General features: G+C 42.5%; 3 protein-coding genes across 5 annotated transcripts in view; 1 reads left to right on the top strand and 2 right to left on the bottom strand.

Annotated features, from left to right (window-relative positions):
• Positions 1 to 4335: 4335 nt before the first annotated feature.
• zar1 (zygote arrest 1) lies at positions 4336 to 6147 on the bottom strand. Of its 3 annotated transcripts, none has more exons than XM_007892725.2 (4): positions 5401 to 6147; positions 4746 to 4838; positions 4598 to 4672; positions 4336 to 4497 (listed from the first exon to the last, which is right to left on the bottom strand). In XM_007892725.2, the coding sequence occupies exons 1-4, from the start codon at positions 6145 to 6147 to the stop codon at positions 4354 to 4356; spliced, it is 1059 nt and encodes a 352-aa protein (XP_007890916.2). In that variant the 3' UTR covers positions 4336 to 4353. The 3 variants fall into 3 exon arrangements, with proteins under 3 accessions (XP_007890916.2, XP_042195333.1, XP_007890918.2); XM_007892727.2 differs by having other exon boundaries at positions 4447 to 4523; XM_042339399.1 differs by lacking the exon at positions 4598 to 4672.
• Positions 6148 to 6748: 601 nt separating this feature from the next.
• On the bottom strand, positions 6749 to 13952 carry slc10a4 (solute carrier family 10 member 4). The gene is made up of 3 exons (XM_007892842.2): positions 13641 to 13952; positions 12574 to 12784; positions 6749 to 7370 (listed from the first exon to the last, which is right to left on the bottom strand). Exons 1-3 carry the CDS (start codon positions 13880 to 13882, stop codon positions 6846 to 6848), a joined length of 978 nt encoding a protein of 325 aa, XP_007891033.2. The 5' UTR covers positions 13883 to 13952; the 3' UTR covers positions 6749 to 6845.
• LOC103178216 (peptidoglycan recognition protein 4) overlaps positions 11470 to 18949 on the top strand; it is a 30320-nt gene continuing 22840 nt past the window's right edge. The window contains exons 1-3 of the mRNA XM_042340599.1: positions 11470 to 11602; positions 17583 to 17631; positions 18090 to 18291. Of these exons, the coding sequence (XP_042196533.1) occupies positions 17586 to 17631; positions 18090 to 18291 (248 nt within the window). The 5' untranslated portion in view covers positions 11470 to 11602; positions 17583 to 17585. The remainder of the gene's footprint in view (positions 11603 to 17582; positions 17632 to 18089; positions 18292 to 18949) is intronic.

The following is an 18949-nucleotide window of genomic DNA, read 5'->3' as shown; positions in this document are numbered from 1 at the left end:
GTGACACATGATGCCACAGCATCACGATCAGCCAGCACAGCCACCAAGTATAACTGCAGTGCATGCATACATATGTAGGTGCTCTGTGATGCATGATGCCACAACGCAACTTTGATTCAGCGGCCACCAGGTGTAACTGCAATAAAAAACGCAAAATTGAAAATAACTCATGAACAATAGGAGATACTCAAACACCAATATGTCTATATCACTCCCAGATGCAAGACCTTTCCGATGAGGTATAAATCGCGTCTCTAGGTCAATCGGTTAATGAGATCCTTCTTGAAGCGCAGACAGACATTGTTTCATTAGTATAATAGAAGATGGATTCTTTGAAGCACTTTGAGACAGCACGAAGATGTAATAAGACGCTTGCCAACCTGCACTGAAAATATCAATAACACCAACTTGCATTTATATAGCGCTTCTCATGCAGGGTAGCGTCCCAGAGCATTTGACAGAGGTGGAACACAACATCGAGCCAGGAGGAAGATGACCGTAAGCACAATCGAAGAGGAAGGTCTTCAGAAGATGGAGAAGGAGGGGGCAAGGCAGAGGGATTGAGAGTATTATCCAGGACCATCAAGGTTTACTCAGTGGCAAAAGTGCGCACTCCATACCAGACAAATGGAAAGCATACACATATGGAACTCAGAAGTGACTGTTAAGCATGGTAATGAGTTTTTGCAATACTTGGCTGACAAAACACAATTGCAATACTGATTCATTTCTGGAGGTTGAAATGCATGAAGCTTAACATGACGTATTCAATACATGTTGAAATTCATACAAATTTCCTAACTGTATTGGACCTGTTGAAATTTGCCTTTCATGCATAGAACTTGCTTGTTCATTTGTAAAAGATGATTCCGATCGAAACTCACATCTTAGAAACATTTAAAAACATTTTGCCTGTTTTTCGTGAAGATGGGCTCAATGGCAAACTGAAAACAGAGTGAGAAAATGGCTTTAGTTTATTAATAGTCCGAGACAAAAACTCTTAATTCTGCCCCTCCCCCAAAGCATTTAAGTACTTGGCTACAGAAAGGGTGTACAGCCGGATCAAGTGATTGCTAAACTTTGATAAGGCTGAACACTGAGTGTTCATGTCAACAGGCGAGATTGTGTGATTTGGCTTATTGGCACCTTTCCTCCTAGAAATGTTTTCACCATCTTTTGTTCACCTGCATAATTTTGAAAGAGGATTAGTGTTTTGATGAAAGGAATCTGTTTAAATGGCCACATCCAGCATGCCACATCCATTCTCTAATGCTGTTTAAACTCAAATAATCTTTAAATAAAGTTTAAACTGGCAAGTTTAACTAACTGTTTCAACTAATTGTTTAAACTACCTTAATTATAATAGTTGTTCCATCATAAGAATAAAAGCAAGTAAAATCCCTAGAGTGATTTTGAAGTCCAACAAACTAGATACGCTAGTTAAGAACAACTTGAACAAGAGCTTTATTTTAAAATTACTTTATAGAAAGTTTTGCTATAATTAAGCACTGCCCAACCAATGGTCATGGTTCTTGAAATAAGGCAATTGATAAGTAGTGATCAATTTGGAAAATGTTGTGCAAATCAAAACCAACATCTTAGTACAGTTGAAGTTAGATAAAAACAATTAGTTCATCACAAAAACAATAACGTGCTCTTAAATAGTGCCCAATACATTTGATAACATCTCAGAGTATTTCACAGGATAGGTATCAGACACTGAGCAAAGGAGAAGGGGAAGAACTGACCACAGGTACAGTTTAATGGGCAGGTATTTTAGCAGGATTTAAAGACAGTTAAAGAGGGGGAGAAGGGGAACAGGGAGGAAATTCCAAAGGATGGGGCTTAGTTGCTGAAGGCTCATCCACAACCCAGTTTTCAGAAAATCAGGGAATACAGCCCAAGTCAGAGTTTGCTGAGTGGATGGTGCAAGAGTCAGTAAAAGGTTCACAGAGGTAGGGAGGTGCTTCAGTAAGAAGGAGTTTATGGGTGAGCGGAAGTTGTTGAAATCAAGAAACAGGAAGATGGTGGCTTGGCAAGGACTGGAGCAATGGGCATTCAGAGTTTTGGTACAAATGAGGATGTGCGAGGCAGAATTTTTAATTCTGAAGATCTAGAGCTTGTGCATGGTGTAACTAGGGAAATTAGCAAGGAGTGTGTTTGAGCCTTTAATAGAGCCTGTAGATTTTACAAGGCAATATTTACCTTGGGTGTGGACTCTCAACCCAAACCTAGTCACGCGCCTCTGAATATGGCCGAAGGGGTTGAAGAAGCTGAAGTCTTTTAAATTTGGACATTTATTCTTTCATTTATGCAAACTTCATCATTGGCATAATGTAGAACAGTGATACAATTATTAACACGACAAATTATATCAATTACACTATTGTAACCCCAAATGTGCCAATCTGCAGCTATAAACCAGGTGACAGAACACCATGTTCCAAACAATATTGCACTTGACATTTTCAGTAATGTTGACACTCCCAAAAACAGCACAAGATTAGTTCAGATGAAGCAGGCCCTTCGGCCCATCTGATCTCATCCTTCTAGAATACCATCCTAACGCCCTCCCATCACAGCATTTTTTTTAAAAAATGTATCCAGTGTCCTGGGCATCAACCACCATTGCTGATAGCCTGTACCAGTCAAAAGTGTCATTCTGAGTTTACTTTTTTCAATCTCATTTAAAATTTTATACACCTATATAAAGTTCCCTCAGAAACATCTTCTCTCAAGACTGAAGAGTCCCAACTTGTCTAATCATTGCTCTTTCCTCTAACACTGGGGATCATCCCCATTTTTCTACTTTGCAGTCTTTAGGCCCTGGGCAGTTTGCTTATGTCATTTTGAACAAAATTGTATGCAGAATTCTAGGAATGGCATGACCGAGCACTATATAGCCTGAATACAACTATGGGGTCAGCTTGAATATTGGGATCTGATCTCAACTGATTTAGCAATATAGCCCATACGGTTTGCCTTGTTTATTGCTGCCTCTCCATTTTGACAACCCACACAAAACTCTGTACCCCCATCACATCAGTTTTTACCAGGTTCTACTGATTCCCAAATACTGAACGGATCAATTTCAAGATCCTCTTACTCCTTTTCAAATCCCTTCATGTTCTCACACCTCCCTACCTATCCAATTTGCTTGCCCTCACTCCACTGCCTCCAGCCACCTATTCATCCCTCATCCTCTCCATCATCGATGTCTATGCCTACAGCCCAAAGCTCTGGATCTCTCTCCCTCCCTACCTCACCTGAAGACCTTCCTTTTTGATTGTGCTTACAGTCATCTCATTCCCTCTCTCTCTCTCTAGCTCGGCATCAGAATTCACCACCGTCAAGTGCTTCAGGACACAACCCAGTGCGAAGGGCACTTATATAAATACAAGTTGGTGGTGGTAGTGAGCAATGAGTCAACTTACACCACTAAATCACTTTCAGATTCCCTCGTGGCAAGCTCTATCTCTATGGAGAACATAGGTTTACCTATCTTACTTCCTTTTTTAATAAAAAAATTACCTCCTATATGTAGAGCCTTGCATTTTTCTTTATTCAACTTCATTAGGCCATGTACATAACCTATAACATTCATTTTGTTAAGACCTTTGCAACCTCCTTATAATTCAGGTTCCCCGAACCTGGTATCATCTGCAAATTTAACTAGCATAGATTGAGTCTGTGATTCCAAGGCATCAATATACACACACAAGCTATAGAAATAATCCCAATATAGATCCCTGAGGCACCATGCTAATGCCTTCCTCTCCCTCCACCCCACACTTAATTTGGCTATTATCTTCTTTTTAAACAAATATAAGGTTAGTCAGACCATACTTAACCTTTCCAAATGCACCCTGGCTGTCATTTGTTAGATATTAATGGTAAGCTTCCATTTCCATACTGAAGTTAAGGTAACAGGTGTATAGTTGTCAGATATGGGTTAGTAATCTTCTTGAAAATGGGAATTTTGCTAGATTCCTTGACTGTAATTCCTAATGTCTTAATGTACATGGAGTACTTCATCCATCCCAGGGGATGGGCTGGGATTAAGCATTCAGCTCTGATGCTAAAGATTTTCTGAATCAAATATGTTGGCATGCATGGATCGACTGGCTGGCATGTGAACTAAATATGACTCTGCAGTATCAGATCCATTTTTATACAATTATCTTTGAAAGAAGTGTCCTCATAGAATAAGTGCAAGGTATTGGCAGCAAGAGGTTATGCTTTTGTAACATTTTATTCAGCTTTTTGCCACAATTTCAAGTGGTAACGAAAACAAAAAATAAAGTAGATTCCAACATTACAATCATAACTCTTGTCTAATGCTCACATTCAAAATTAAATGATGTATTTGAAGCTGAAAGTGCTATCACAAGAGAGCCGTTTGCCTCTGCATCTCCCACAAAGATCCTGGCGATGTGGTCTCTTTGGGTCAACGTGGCGCATTTTGATAGGACAAGTGCATCGAGTTTCTTTGCAGGTCTGAGTAGGGAGAGAAACAAGGTTCACTTTACGGATGTTAGTGCCCCTTTAGTGGCAACTTTCTCCTTTAACAGCGAGCTTTGATACCTCTGCAACTTACTTGACAGGTAATGTCCTCCACACGGTATGGGTTATAGGATTTCTCACAGGTTCTGCAGAACTGTTTGAAGTAAACCTGTTGAAACAAACAGGGGCTGGGTTCTCTATCCTTAAGAGAGACACCAATGAAGTTGAACTGTCAAGCTTACCTTGTTGGTGCCTTGTACACACCACACATAAGCACTCTCCCAGCGAGCATTGCAATCTTTGCAGTGAAAGTAACCATACTTCTGCTCTAGGAACTGAAATACAGAGTTAAAGAAAGTTACTGGAATCCAATGACCAAGTGTGATTTGGCAATATCAATCCACTTGTAAAAAAAAAATTCAGATCCACAATATCTGGCACCAGATTTGTATTCTATTAAAAATACCACTTGGATTTCATTGGTTGCTAAAGTGCCACAGATGCTTTAATCAACTTAGTCAGTAAAAACTCACACAAGTCTGATCTGTATGAATCCTATAATTGTTTAAGTCATACATCTGCCCAAGTCCAATTCAAGAATTTACATTCTCTGCAAGTTTGACACAACTCATACTTTGCATAAGAATGCATGGGCCCAACTGATAGGACTTCAGGTTTACTATTACTCTGTTGTAGCTCCAGTATAATGGGAGGTTGGGTTGAGCTCTATCAGGTTAAGAGGATGTGTTGGTGTGTGTGTATGTGTGTGTGTGGTGGCGGCCAATAAACAAGCCTGTGCTCACTGCCAGAGATGGACTAGAGTCTGAGCAATTGCTTCACTGTCAGCTCTTGCCCCCACCCCATGTGCAGCACAGTCACAGCACCTCCTCACCTTACCTGGAACCGTAAGCGTCTGTCACTCTTGCTTATGTTGCTGGCTTGACGGGAGGCGACATCCTCACTGTGACCTGCTCCTCCAGCTGCCTGGCTCCCCGCATTGCCAGCCTCCCCACCGGGCTTCACCTCCTTCCTCTCCAGCTCCTCCTCCTCCTCCTGTACATCTCTCCCCACCTCCTTCCCGGGAATCGCCACCTCGTCTTTCCCCAACCAGTTGGCATCTTTCGCGGCTCTGTCCTCCCGGGAGAGGAAGGGGTTCAGGTTGGGGGATAGGATGGGGGAGTAGATGGCCATGGTCCTGCGGAAGCGCACGTTCTGTGGCATGCTGGCCGCACTGCCCTGACCCTGGCCCTGGGGCTGACCCTGGCCCTGGGGCTGACCCTGGCCCTGGGGCTGACCCTGGCTCAGGGGCCGCCGCTTGAGCCCACCTTTCCTTCTCAGCATCAACATCATGAGTGTCCTGGGCCCCAGGGAGCACTGCACACAGGCATCAGCTTTCGGGTTCACCTGGACCCCCACATCCTTAGTGTTGGCTTTCCTGACCCTGGGAGTCAAGTTGGGGTTGACCTGAGACAGGATCGCCTTGAGCTGAGCTCGCTGGTAATTGTCAAAATACTCGCCCGGGTCCGCACAGCCGCCCAGGTATCCCCTCTGCCTCCAGGAGGAAGCCTTGGGATTGAGGGTGATGTAGGGGTATGTGTAGTGAGGGTAGATATAATCCAGCCCTTCCTCTCCCAACGTAGCCATGGTCTCAGGCTGACCCTCCCAGCCGTGTGACTCTATTTAAATAGCTACCCAGAAAGGGCTGGGCTTGCTTCCACCCCCAGTGATTGAAAGGCATTAAATCTATTAGCATAACAACAAGCTCCCACCACAGCTTGTTAGCATTGTCCATTATAATAGTTAATTATAACAGTTCTAGTATCAATTAACATCGATCTGACACTCAGAAATGCCTCTGGAACCAATTTAAAAGCATTGAAAGTGACAGAGGGAATTCAAATTCAAAATGAGAAAGTTAAAAGCATTGAATATGTTGGACCCTCTGGGGATTTCCTTTGAAACCACCCTTGACCTTTGTTTTACTGCTCAATTCCTTTTTATTGACAATCTGTGTGTAGAGATACTGAACGTTAAGTCCCTTTTTATTGAACTTATTAATTGAACACTGACAGGTTCCAGGTTAACAAGCAGTGGTACAGATACAGGTGGTGTTTACCTCAGCATTTGGATCATTCATACTGTGGACCAACACATTGAAAGTTAGGTGACATTTTCACTCACACCCATCCCCAATATACAGCTTATTAAATTCCTTTCAACAAATTGAAAGGACTTAAATTCAGGAAGCAGAGCACGTTGAAATGTGGAGGATATTAGTGAATGAGTACATTAGTTTATTGGTGTCAGTGATGGGCAGCTGTTGCCTCTCTCTAGCTTTGGTTTCAGACTGGTGCGTGACTTGCAGTGGGTTGCAGCATGATAGCATTTGGTTCATTCACACTCATTGCCCCATAGGCTGTATCGACAACCTCTTCCTCCTTCAGTTTCTTGTAAGAAATGTCTGTGTCATCATCCTCATTTAGCGGCTCCTGTTTGTACAACACGTCTCTCCTATAGATTTTGTATCCCAAAACAAAGAGGCCAGCTTCAGTGGCTTGGAACAGAGCATAGAGCAATGGGAACATGTAGAGGCCTCCAATAATCTGGGGAGGGAAGGCGAGTTTGAGAATGGCGGTGCAAAGCTGGACGTTCTGACAACCTGTTTCTAATGAAACTGTCCTTTTGCAGTTTGGAGGCAGTTTGAAGAGGGTGGCCAAACCATACCCCGCAGCAAATCCAGCCAAGGGCATCAGCACAGCCACCAGGTACACAGAGGCTGGGATAGTGGCCAGAAGGTCAGGTCCCAGTAAGGAGCCAGTGAGGATGAAGAGGATTATGAGAGTCACCATCAAGGACCACAGAGATACCTAAGGGGAGATTTAAGATCTTTAAATCATTTGAGTTTTGCGATACATGTACAGTAAACCTCACATAAGTCGTATCAGTTGGGACCATACATTTAATATGACTTGGGCAAAGTATGAGTCATGTCAAACTTGCATACAATATAAACTCTTGAACAGGACTTCGACAGATGTATGACTTGATTATACGATTTATACAGATCAGACCTGCAAGTTTTACTGCAGATGATTTATTATATTAATAAATATTTCTCAAATTTACATAAAAGTTCAGTTGGATTTGTTGTAAATTTAGATATTCAGTTGAATGTTAAAGATCTCATCGTGACACAATTCAAAATGAAAAAGGAGTTTGTCCCGGTGTCCTGACCAACAACAATCCAATATAATGGCATTCTTCTCACCTCAGGCACTGACCACATTGACTGGCATGGATGCTCACACCACCTCAACGACTTGTATGACACCCCTCGCCCTTTCAAGTCTTACATCCAGGTTCTCACTGATTTTGTTTTCCCTAAACTCCAAAACATCACCCGCCTCTGTAATTAACTGTCCCATTGGGCTGCAGAGTTGACACTGCTGAGAGTCTCAACTCTGCAGTCCAAATCCTCTCCCCCTATAGGCTCTTTGAACCTATAAGCCCTGTCCTCACTCAGCTGCACTGGCTCCCCATCCCCCAGCAGATCAAATTCAAGATCCTCATCCACACATTCAAATGTCTCCATGGGCTCACCCCTAAACTGCTTCTGTGACCTACTACGCAGGCCCATCCCTCCACTCAACAAACACCTTCCAATCCACCCATCATCAAAGGGTGAGATTTCAGTTGTTCTGCTGCTGCTCTCTGAAACTCCATCCTGGTGTCCCTCCATTCTTGCCTCTTCCCTCTCGACCATTAAAACCTACCTGAAGATTTATCTTTTCAACCATGCTTTAAGTCGCCTTCCCCCACACCCACACAGTTCCCCAAATCCCCAAATTTCTGCACCCCTCCCCCTGTCACTCTCCCCCCTCACTTCCCCCCCGCCCCCGCTTGATCTCAGTCAGTCATCTGTGTGAGGTGCTTTGATACATTCTCCAAACATGAAAGTTATATAATTTTAAATTGTTATTGCAGTATATTTCATGACTCCATGCAAACTGACTCACATTGGCTACAAATACACAGCCAGTGGAGAATAGAAAGCAAAATGTGTCATACACCATGTGAGTTGTGCTTCGCCCATTGGCTCAATAAATTACGTAGTGCAATTTGGCCCCTGCCTCTATGTGAACACTATGGTTCTACTTGATAACAACAATTTCCTTGACATTACAGGTGCTATATCAAATGGAAGTATTTCTATTTCATTTATGTATTACAGTGTGTTAATGTATTCATTAATGTATTACAGGAAGGCTAGCCTTTCTAATCATTAAATGAGGAAGTCTGCTTTCGAAATGTGCTGTGATAGTTTCTCCTATCAGAAGAAACTGGTTATGCTACTTCTGATTGCTTATTAATAAGTAAATATATTTTTTGCCAGTGAATAATAGAAAACAAAATGCGTCATACATCATGTATGTATGTTGTGCTTCTCCCATTGGCTCAATAAATGATATAATGCAATTTGATCCTTGCCTTTATGTGAGCATGTACATTATGGTTCTGCTAAAAAAAACTCTGTCATTGTTAAAATATAAAATAAAACATTATACGTTTTAGTGTGACCTTTCATCAAAATTCTGGTCTTCCTTGAGGAGGGGGTAAACGGGATGTCCTTGGGCTGAGCTGGCTCCTATATAGCATGCTTGGCAATGGAACATCAGAAATGAAACCTCTGTGGTGGTCTTGGTACAGTCATCTAATTCCTGGGCCTGACTGGTCCACAGTATTCCAGGGCACTGTTGGTGACAGACCAGGCAGGCTGGCTTGTCAATAGGTCTTTGAGGGACAGATTAGTCACTGAGGGTAAGGATTCTTTCACTCAGCTCCCTTTAATCCTGCATGCCCAAACCATCATGGGTAATGTGGTCCTAAGCTGGACAATAAGCTGGATGCTGCTTGTTTAATCGCAAGCTTTACAGTTTTACCATGTTTAATGGCAAGCTTCAGCCTCTCTGGCCCTCCCCCGCCCACCCACCCCCTAGAACTCCATCCCACAGTCCCTCCGCCTCTCGCCCCCTCCCTTGCTGCTTCAAGACTCATCTCAAGACCCTCCTCTTCGACCGTGTCTTTGAGGTGCCTTCGGTCTCCTTCCTACCCCTAATCTCACGCCCTCCACACTTCCTGATCCCAACCACCAGCTCGGGTACAGATCCCTGACTGTCTAGCACATTGGGAGGTCCTCCTAATGTGAAGGGCGCTATACAAATGTAATTTGTTGTTGTTTTAGCTGGTTAAACTCCAGAGGTTCCCCCATTGTACTGTGTGGAGTCTGCAAACCTTGATACTTGAAATCCTGCAGTTCCTACTCTCACTAATTAGGTAAGTAGAGTGCATCTCCTCAGGCAGAGAGCATGCACTCCATTTCACACAAAGGGAAATTTCCATACATATATCGAACTCTCAGTCTGGTTTGATGATAGATTTCAGCATGTGTCAATACACCCAGATAATAAAAAAAGATTGGTCATATGCGAATTGACCTTTAGATCCTTTCTCAATATTACCACTCACTACTTCCCGACACCTACTCCAGCTCCAATTTCCTGATGGTGCCTACACTCCCTGGAACTCTCCCAAAATCTCTGCCTCCCTCATAATTCTGCTTTGTACAACAACTTGCTTTTATAGAGCACCCTTCATCCAAGGTAGCACCTCAAAATGTTTGTAATAATAATCCTTGCATTTGATATAGCGCTTTATGATGTAATTGAAACATCTCAAAGGACTTCACAAAATATATTGTAAAGTGGATTGACTATATTTTGTGGGTGAAACGTGGCAGCCAATTGCGCACATCAGTGTCCCACAAACAGTCATGGATTAAGTGAATTTTTTTATATATAAGTTTAGAATTTACAAACTCTTTTAAAATCTATCTCCTTTTCTTCCTGTTCAGTGCTCATTATCAACCATGTGCACTTCCAGATATTATTCTTAAGTGAAAGGTTCATCTTATCCTGAATTTCTGTTAATTTACCTGTTGTACATGTTCTCTTTTCAGTACCTCAATTTTTGTTTTGGTCATCCAAAACAAAATGTATCTGCACATTGTCATTGTAATATATTTCATAACTCCATGCAAACTGACTGTCACATTTATCTACAAATACACAGCCAGTGGAGGGTAGAAAACAAAATGTGTCATACACCATGTGAGTTGTGCTTCGCCCATTGGCTCAATAAATGATATAATGCAATTTGGCCCCTGCCTTTGTGTGAACACGTACACTATGGTTCTCACTGATAACAACAATTTCCTTGAAGTGACAGGTGCTATATCAAATGGAAGTATTTTTATTTCATTTATGTATTACAGTGTATTAATCTATTCATTAATGTATTACAGGAAGGCTAGCCTTTCTAATCATTAAATGAGGAAGTCTGCTTTCAAAATGTGCTGTGATAGTTTCTCCTATCAGAAAAAAACTGGTTATGCTACTTCTGATCCCTTATTAATCAGTAAATATATTTTGTGCCAGTGAATAGTGGAAAACAAAATATGTCATACCTCATGCTTAAAGGTATCCAAACCAAACTGAGATTTCCAATGCATCCCAGGTGCACATGGAAATCCCAGAGACAGATTGTTGGGAGGGAATGCGCACTCTCTCCCTGGAGGGATGCATCCTGCTCACCTAATTCTGAAAACTATGAAGCGCTGGTTGGCAAGAGGCAAGGCTTGGGATCCCCAGAGTGTGGGTTGGGATAACTGCTGGAGTCTAACCAGCTAACACTGCATAGTTTGCCATTGATAGCACTGTCTGTCACTGCCAGCCCTACCCCCTAGGCTTTGTGTAGTTGGGTTAACATGAGTGAGGAGGGCAGACTCCCTGCTCCCAGTGACTGTACTCTCCTTCCACGAACTGCTGATGAGCTCAGCCACCAACACTGGAACAAAATCATCTCTTACTATACCTACAGGAATGTGGTTTCCCCGCCTCTTCCTGAATTCCTGATACCGCCTATGACTTACTCTATAGGTCACTACGAACTACAACACTTGTATTACAATATAACAACCAGAACATTTACCTGTAACCTCATTTGCGATCATTTCTGAGCTGTGGGACATTTGCACAGACACGTGAGTTCTGACATGTATTCCTTTCTTTTTTTTATAAAAAAAGGTGTGGAAGTAAAGCGATTAAGTCACACTTGGTGTGATCTGGGAGTTGGGCTTATTGCAGGCAGGAAAAATGTTAGTAAGGTTATTGCTAATCGTGCTCCTAAATGCGAACCTAAATCACCTGCACTGAATATTATTGTCTGGGTTTGTAGTGTCTGCCGATCCTGTTATATATACCCTGTGCTCTGTAGGAGTCGATATGGGTCTATTGCTCGTTCTCTGCACTGAGGCAACCGGTAACGTTTTAAAGCGTTGGATGGTCTTTTTTTTTTTGATTTGGGCAATGATGCAGTTTCACATGACCCTGTTCCTTGTTGGGTGTCAGGACGTGCTGTGCGGTGCGGGGAGCGTTTGCGTTGGTGTTGCAGGTGCAGTAAATGTTCTATTAAACGAGTGCAACCGTGCACTTCTTTGGCCTAAAAGAGCAGTTCACCCCAATGCAAACTCTTGGGACAATAAAGGCTGGGGAGACACCCATTGCACTCCCTCCGCCAAATTATTAGGAAATATTTAGAACACACGTTTGCTGTGCTAAGTGGGTACTCGGAGCAGATTTTCTGATGCATCCGCCAATACTTCTGGTCGACAATCTATTTTAGACGGATCCCAACGTCCAGTGTAGGAATTAACGTGCTTTTGTACCGTATTATTATTATTTTTATTCTTCTTCTTCTTGTTGCATTGCACTGCCTGCCTCTGCAACCCCCCCCCCCCCCCCTCTCTCTCTCTCTCTCTCTCCTATCATATCATATCATATGCTCCAGTCTGTATGTCAGCCTCTGACCCCTCACCCCCTCCTCTTGCAAACCTCCAGTTTGACACTGTGATTTTCCGGGGGGGGGGGGGTTTGGGGGGTGGGATTGGGAGTTGTTTGCACATCGCTGATGCCCCGAAAGTTTGCGCATTTGGAGTGCAATGTGTGCCATTACCTTCAGCAGCAGATCTGCAGCCCTGCTGTACCTGCATCTGATGAAGACTCCCAGACCTATGGGCACTAAGGTGCTGCACAGCGTCAGCGATATTGCCCCGAAGGGCAAGAGCTCGACCACGGGGGTGTTGATCCAGGCTCTGCTGTACAGCCACAGACACACGGGCATCAGCAGCAGAGCCAGGAGCGTGGAGGAGGCAGTCATGATCACACTGTGGAAAACAGTCAAAACAGGTTACACAGCCGTTGGGCACAAGTCCACACACGAAAGGGTCGCAGCGGACACACTCCACTCACACGTTAGCCCGAGATACATTTCTTCTGCCTCTTAAATGCAACAAGAAGCTGCAGTAAAGACCATTGGAGTTGCACCCCGTTTCCTCCATCCACCTGTTACCAGGACCCTCACCAGCCTGTCCTGTCCCTCACCTGGTAAACGTTGCGTTGTATTCAAAGGTCTATTTGGTTGCACGCAAACCCCCCCCAACCACACACACACACACACACACACCACCCCTCCGATGACTTTTCTCCACTGTTTTTTTGCAATAACATCCATCAAATGACATCCATGCATTTCTGAGAAGAAGAAGAAGAAGAAAAAAAAAACACGAGAAAAACGCAAGTCATCAGAAGCCCAAATTAAACACCACCGTCTGTCGGATTTTGGAGAGAGTAAATTGTGAGGATGCAAACACTTCAATGCAGTGGAGAAGACTTTCCATTCAGAATAGTGTATCTGATTAAGAAGGAAGAGATCAGATGGCACATGTTACTATAAAATATCCTCTCTATCCAGTAAATATTAACTCCCAGTCGCAACTATTATAGAATTTTTTTCTTCTTCTCTCCTTTTTTCTCTCTCTCTCTCTCTCTCTCGCACACACACACACACACACACACACAGGGTTCATTCATTTATTCATTCATCCTGTCTGTTTGTCTGTCTATCGATCTATCAATCTCTATTTAAGATCATAGTTATACACCTATACGGAATTGGTGTTGACTGATGGGACGAGGCGGTGGAGTGTGCAGTGAGGTTTTCTATAGCACAAGGGTGGGTACCTGAGGTTCATTTCGCCATTGACCAGGAGACACATGATGTTGGAGAGGTTTCCTCCAGGGCAGCAGCCACAGAGCAGCACAGAGATAGCAGCCACTTCGTTCAGAGAGAACATAAGAGCCAAGAGGAAGGCAATCAGAGGCATGATGACAAACTGCGAGATAGCAGCGAGCAGGACTCCCATAGGTCTCTTGATGTGATCTGCAAGGTGGTTGATCTCCACCGTGCAGCCCAGCCCCAGCATTGTAAAGCACAAGATCACCCCTACAAATACATTGATACCGTGGTTCAGGGCAGAGTCCCAGAAAGGCACTTGCAGGTCTGCAGCAGGGACCTGAGTGGAGGTACCATCATTCAGAGTCCAGGCTTCCTGAGTCCTTACAGTGAAGGTTTCCACACTTGTCTGGTTGGTAAGTTGCACGGAGGTGCTGTTGTAGAGATCTGTCACGTTATAACTATCTGGGAAAGCTGAGGGCCCCCAAGTCATATTGTCCTGTGAAGTGTAGTTCTCCATCTCTCTGCTCTTGCAGTGTGTGTGTGGCTGATTCCACTGGAGACACGGCACTCATCTCCAAAGCCCTCTGGTGTTGCACTGAACCCAGGCTGGTGGGTGGGTTTGCCAGAGGGAAAGTGACTTTAAATGCATTCCATCCACTTTCCCACTGACCTACCGATCGATGGTTTCTCCCAGTGGGATCTCATTGGAGAACTCAGAGGCCACGACTTCACTAAGTGCTCCCAAATAACTCGGATCAACATCTTCTTAAAGCGAGGACGTGAGTCCAGCAGCAACGACTGACATACATCCGCAGTGCTGCACTTGGCCATCCCTATTGTTACTGTATTTAGTATTTCTTAGGCTTAATTACCTGACATTCGCAGGTGAGATGGTCAAATGCACAAAATGGAAGAATAACATCGTAGAAAGGACAATATTATTATTATTATTATTATGTATGAATTCTGATCCTGATACACTGAACCTCAATCGAACCGCATACAATACAAGTCGAAGTTGACCGTAAACACAAACACCGGCTCAGGTGGGAGCATTCTTACAACTGAATCAGAAGGTTGTGAGTTCAAGTCCCACATTAGGACGTTGAACTGGCAGTGTTGCCTGGCACGCCAGTACTGGGCAAGTGCTGCGTTGTTGGAGGTGCTGTCCTTTGCATGAGGTGTTGAACTCTAAAAGTCTGTGGTTAAACATCTATCTGCTTGATCAGGTGGTTGAAGATCCCATTGCCCTATTCGAAAAGTAAATGCAGTTTCTCCCGGTGTCCTGGCCAACAATCCCCCAAATAAAATTGATCATTCACTTTGTTGCTGTTTGTGGGGCAATGATGTGCATAAATTGGCTGGTGCATTTTACCGCAAATACACAATAATTACGCCTTCCATTAAAGCTTGTGAAAAAAAATCTGGGTAGGTTTGAATTCCAGATACCCGGAGTTTATTGTAGTTCACACGGAATATCATTATGCACAGAGAAAATGCTGTTGTTAAAATTGTGGATGTGGAGGATGCGAGTAAATATTTTTTCTTTCTGTGCCGTTGTTCAGCAGATTGAGGTATTGAATTCTGGACTGCACTAGTAAAAGTGTTTCAGATGTAAATTGCATCTCAGACAGGAAAGCTCATGACCTGCAAACACTATGCTCTGCTGTTAGAGCATTCGTGTGAATTGGCATACAAGGGATGTCCTACGTACTTCACATCCCAAGGCCCTTTTTCTGTTTCATCCCCAAAGTCCATTATCCCATGACGGCTGAGTGCACTGGCTGTATAGTAATCTATTAGGAGAAGGTTTTCGGTTTATGGGTTGAGAAATCCCAAATTGATTCACATCAGCCTTTTACAGCTGACATGCAATGGAGACTTTCATCAATGCCTTTAAGATGAAACTTGTTGCATGAATGAGATAGAAGTGAAAAGAGCGATTTGGAAAGTTGTGTGCTTTGCAGACAGATCGCCTCAGAAGGGTGTTATACGAATGCAAGTTGTTGTTCTGTGGAGGAGGCTGAGATTCATTTAAGGTGGTGAAGGCTTATGTGGTGTATATATTCTGACATGGACTAGTTAGGTCAAATGACATGTTTTGGTGTTGTCACTTCTAGGTAATTCTATGTAACCTAGGTATCTGGGCTGCATTCAAAGTTTACTCCCAAAGCTGAAAGTGTCTAACCCACTGCCCCACCATTCTCCTTATTGAATCATATTTTTTGTTTATTTTAGATAAAGTCACCTTGGTGGTTGATTTCTTTACTTTAATGTGTTAAAACTGAATTTTTACTTTCTTCACTCTGGTGAAAAACAAAATGAGAAATGCAGTGTTCTAATTCACTGATAAACAAGAAAACTTGTTTCAGGCTGCTGTTAGCCACATTTGCATGCTTACATGGAGATTGATGTTTCTAGATGTGTTGAATCAATCCTGTTGGTCTTGTTTCAATTCCATTCATGGGTGTGCTGATTATATTACATTAAACTGATGATGAATGATGTAATACTCCCTGTGACTCATTAGAGCTGATGGCTCATACGAAGACCTTGCTTCCTCACCGTATGACCACAGTACACCTGACACTGAACCAACATATTTGTAAGAGCTTATTGTTTTAATTGCACAAAATGACAGCGATGTAAACACAACCCTCTATGTAAAACAGAAATTTACCTTTAGATCTGGTGATGTACATATGTGTAACACTGCATCATATGGACTCATTTTAAATCGATCAAAGACAATGATTACACATTTCATTCTCATTGATATCTGATTTCTATAGAAGGTTAAGGAGTTGTTATAAAAATGTTATTGGGATCCATTTGACACAAAAATAAGCTGAATGGCCTCCTATTATGCCATATATTTCTATGGATCTATTAATTGGATTGGATCTAGCCTTACTGAGTTTGACGTTCCTATTTACATAGTAGGTGTTCATGTTACAAAGTTACCAAGTTCAGCTGGGTCATTATGCTAAACTAAGGAATCTGCCAAAGGGATAGAGGAGATTTTGCAAAACAGTTGATTGCACAAAACAGCCTAACTAGGAGCCTGTGGAGATACCCTTCATTGGCAAGTCACTCACCCATAGGTTGAAGGATCTGGAAAGGGAAGAAGATGTAAAAATTATAAAATGTTAAATGTCTGTGTGAATAAAATCTATGTAGCTGCAAATGAAGACATAAAGATGAAAAGTTTCTAATGAGTTTCTAATGCCCAGGATAGTTGGGATTCCTATACAGAAACTGCTGACTGCAAATTCAGGGTATAGCAATTAAACACATAGTGGGCTGTGATGCTGCATCAACTTCTCAATGCATTGCATTAAGTATTATTTTACGTATATGTTTGCTGTATGATTAGTGGTTAGTGATCAGAGGCAGGAACCCTCCCTAACCTGGGCTCTGACAGTATATAGAGAGCCCCTTAGTGTCACCCCAACTGAGATCATCTATCTTAGCAACACCACCACCAAACAACACAACAACAATATGAAGTCATATACATTCTCAGTGCACTTTACAGAGATGCTGCAAGACATAAGCAGAATGAGTGAGGGAGGAGGAAGGTGACTGTAAGAATGATCAAAGAGATAGACTTTTGAAAAGAGGATACATTACTTTCCAGATACAGGAAATGTCAATATGTAGGCAGCAGACATACGTGAAACTTGTGGACCTGAAACATTGACTCACTTTCCTTTCTCCATAGATGCTGCCTGACCTGCTGAGTGTTCACAGCGACTTCTGTTTTTGTTTCAGATTTTCAACATCTGCAGTATTTTGTGTTTTGTGAAACTCTCAGTCTGGTTTGGGTACTCTTAAGCATAGTCATGGATTTCTGCATGTGACCAGAAAAAATTCTATTGCCTTTTTATAAAGAAAATATTGCGTTTTCAAGGCTCCCTTTTGAATTGTTTCTGTATTTGTTTCAGAAAATGAAGCTGCTCCTTCTGATTTCTGGAATCCTCTTGGCAGTGCAAGGTAAGAAGCTCATTTGCAGGAACCTCACCAAAGCCAAACAACTAGTTTCCTGCAAACTATTGAACCTGTATTGAAACTATATATACTATATATATATTATATACAAACTCTGAACCTCTCTCCCTCAAACCCTCCTCCTTGCCCCCTCTTTCCCCATCTTCAGGTCACTCCTAAAGACCTTCCTCTTCGACGTGCTTACGGTCACCTCCCCCCCAGCTCGGCATCATGCTCTGCCACTGGCTGTGTAAATGCAAATTGGTGTGTTGCAATGATTTGAAATGATTTACTGACCTCTGCAATTTAATATTAAAGCCTGATAATTAATAGATATTTATTTGTATTCATACAACAAGAGCACCTTCTGTCATTTAGATGTGTTTTGGATTGTGAGACCTTCATAAGTGTTGATTTTGAATTTGACTTTAATGTTCATTTGTCGGTATCTGTGCTCTTTATAGGCTGCCCACGGATTATAAAACATTCTGATTGGACAAACATTCCTTCTCAATGCAACATAGCCCTGGAGAAGCCAGAACCCTTCATTGTGATTCATCACACTTCTGGCAAACGTTGCTTCCACAAGACAACGTGCAAGCGTGAGCTCCAAATTATCCAGAAAAATCACATAAGTGTTCACCACTGGTGTGATATTTGTTACAAGTAGGTTCCTACAAGGAATTTCTTTGTTTTAATTGTGAATAAGCATTGCAAGATTTTTCTGTTTTATGCTTTGTGTTTTATGACTCCTAATTTTGTGTTGAAATGATTGAATGAATAAAGTGGGCGACGCTCTACGAGGTCAGTTTTGTGGTATTTCTTAATGCAGTATTTCCTAATTGAGAAATCCCTTTAAGAATTATATAATGTAATAATAACACTTGCGTTTACATGCACCTTATCAGATTGTCAAACTGTCTCAAAGTGTAGAGTGATGTCTATGTGATTGGAGGAGAACCAGCGCACAATTTTGCATACAGCATTGTCCTATAAACAGCCATGAAGTGAGTGACCAATTTTATTTGGGGGATTGTTGGCCAGGACGTCGGGAGAAAATCCCTTCTCTTTTCAAATAGTGCCATGGGATCTTCAACATCCACCTGAACAGGCAGACAGAACCTTTTAACTTCTCAAGGATGACACCTCTGACAATGTTGCATTCCCCTAGCACTGCGATGTCATTCAAGATGATGAGCTCAAAATCCAATGTGGGGCTTGAGTCCACAATATTCTAACCAGAAGCAAGAGTGCAGCCAACTACACTAGGCTGATCTGACTCACAAAATTCACTCGTTTATCTAATGTCCTAGGTTCCTTAAAT

This window comes from Callorhinchus milii, unplaced genomic scaffold, assembly GCF_018977255.1.
Source record: "Callorhinchus milii isolate IMCB2004 unplaced genomic scaffold, IMCB_Cmil_1.0 Scaffold1, whole genome shotgun sequence".
Classification (NCBI taxonomy): Eukaryota; Metazoa; Chordata; class Chondrichthyes; order Chimaeriformes; family Callorhinchidae; genus Callorhinchus; species Callorhinchus milii.
Note: the sequence above shows the minus strand (reverse complement) of the source record. Positions and strands in the feature narration are given on the sequence as shown.

Bases quoted from the DNA above. Each gene is read 5' to 3' on its own strand.
- zar1 (XM_007892725.2), bottom strand. From the start codon at position 6,147: ATGGCTACGTTGGGAGAGGAAGGGCTGGATTATATCTACCCTCACTAC. The intron at 4,839-5,400 runs GTAAGGTGAGGA...TCTGTATTTCAG, and splicing joins ACAGACGCTTACGGTTCCAG to TTCCTAGAGCAGAAGTATGG. The intron at 4,498-4,597 runs GTAAGTTGCAGA...CTCCCTACTCAG, and splicing joins TGGAGGACATTACCTGTCAA to ACCTGCAAAGAAACTCGATG.
- slc10a4 (XM_007892842.2), bottom strand. From the start codon at position 13,882: ATGCTGGGGCTGGGCTGCACGGTGGAGATCAACCACCTTGCAGATCAC. The intron at 12,785-13,640 runs GTACCCACCCTT...TGTTTTCCACAG, and splicing joins AATGGCGAAATGAACCTCAG to TGTGATCATGACTGCCTCCT. The intron at 7,371-12,573 runs GTAATGGCACAC...ATCTCCCCTTAG, and splicing joins CTGCAGATCTGCTGCTGAAG to GTATCTCTGTGGTCCTTGAT.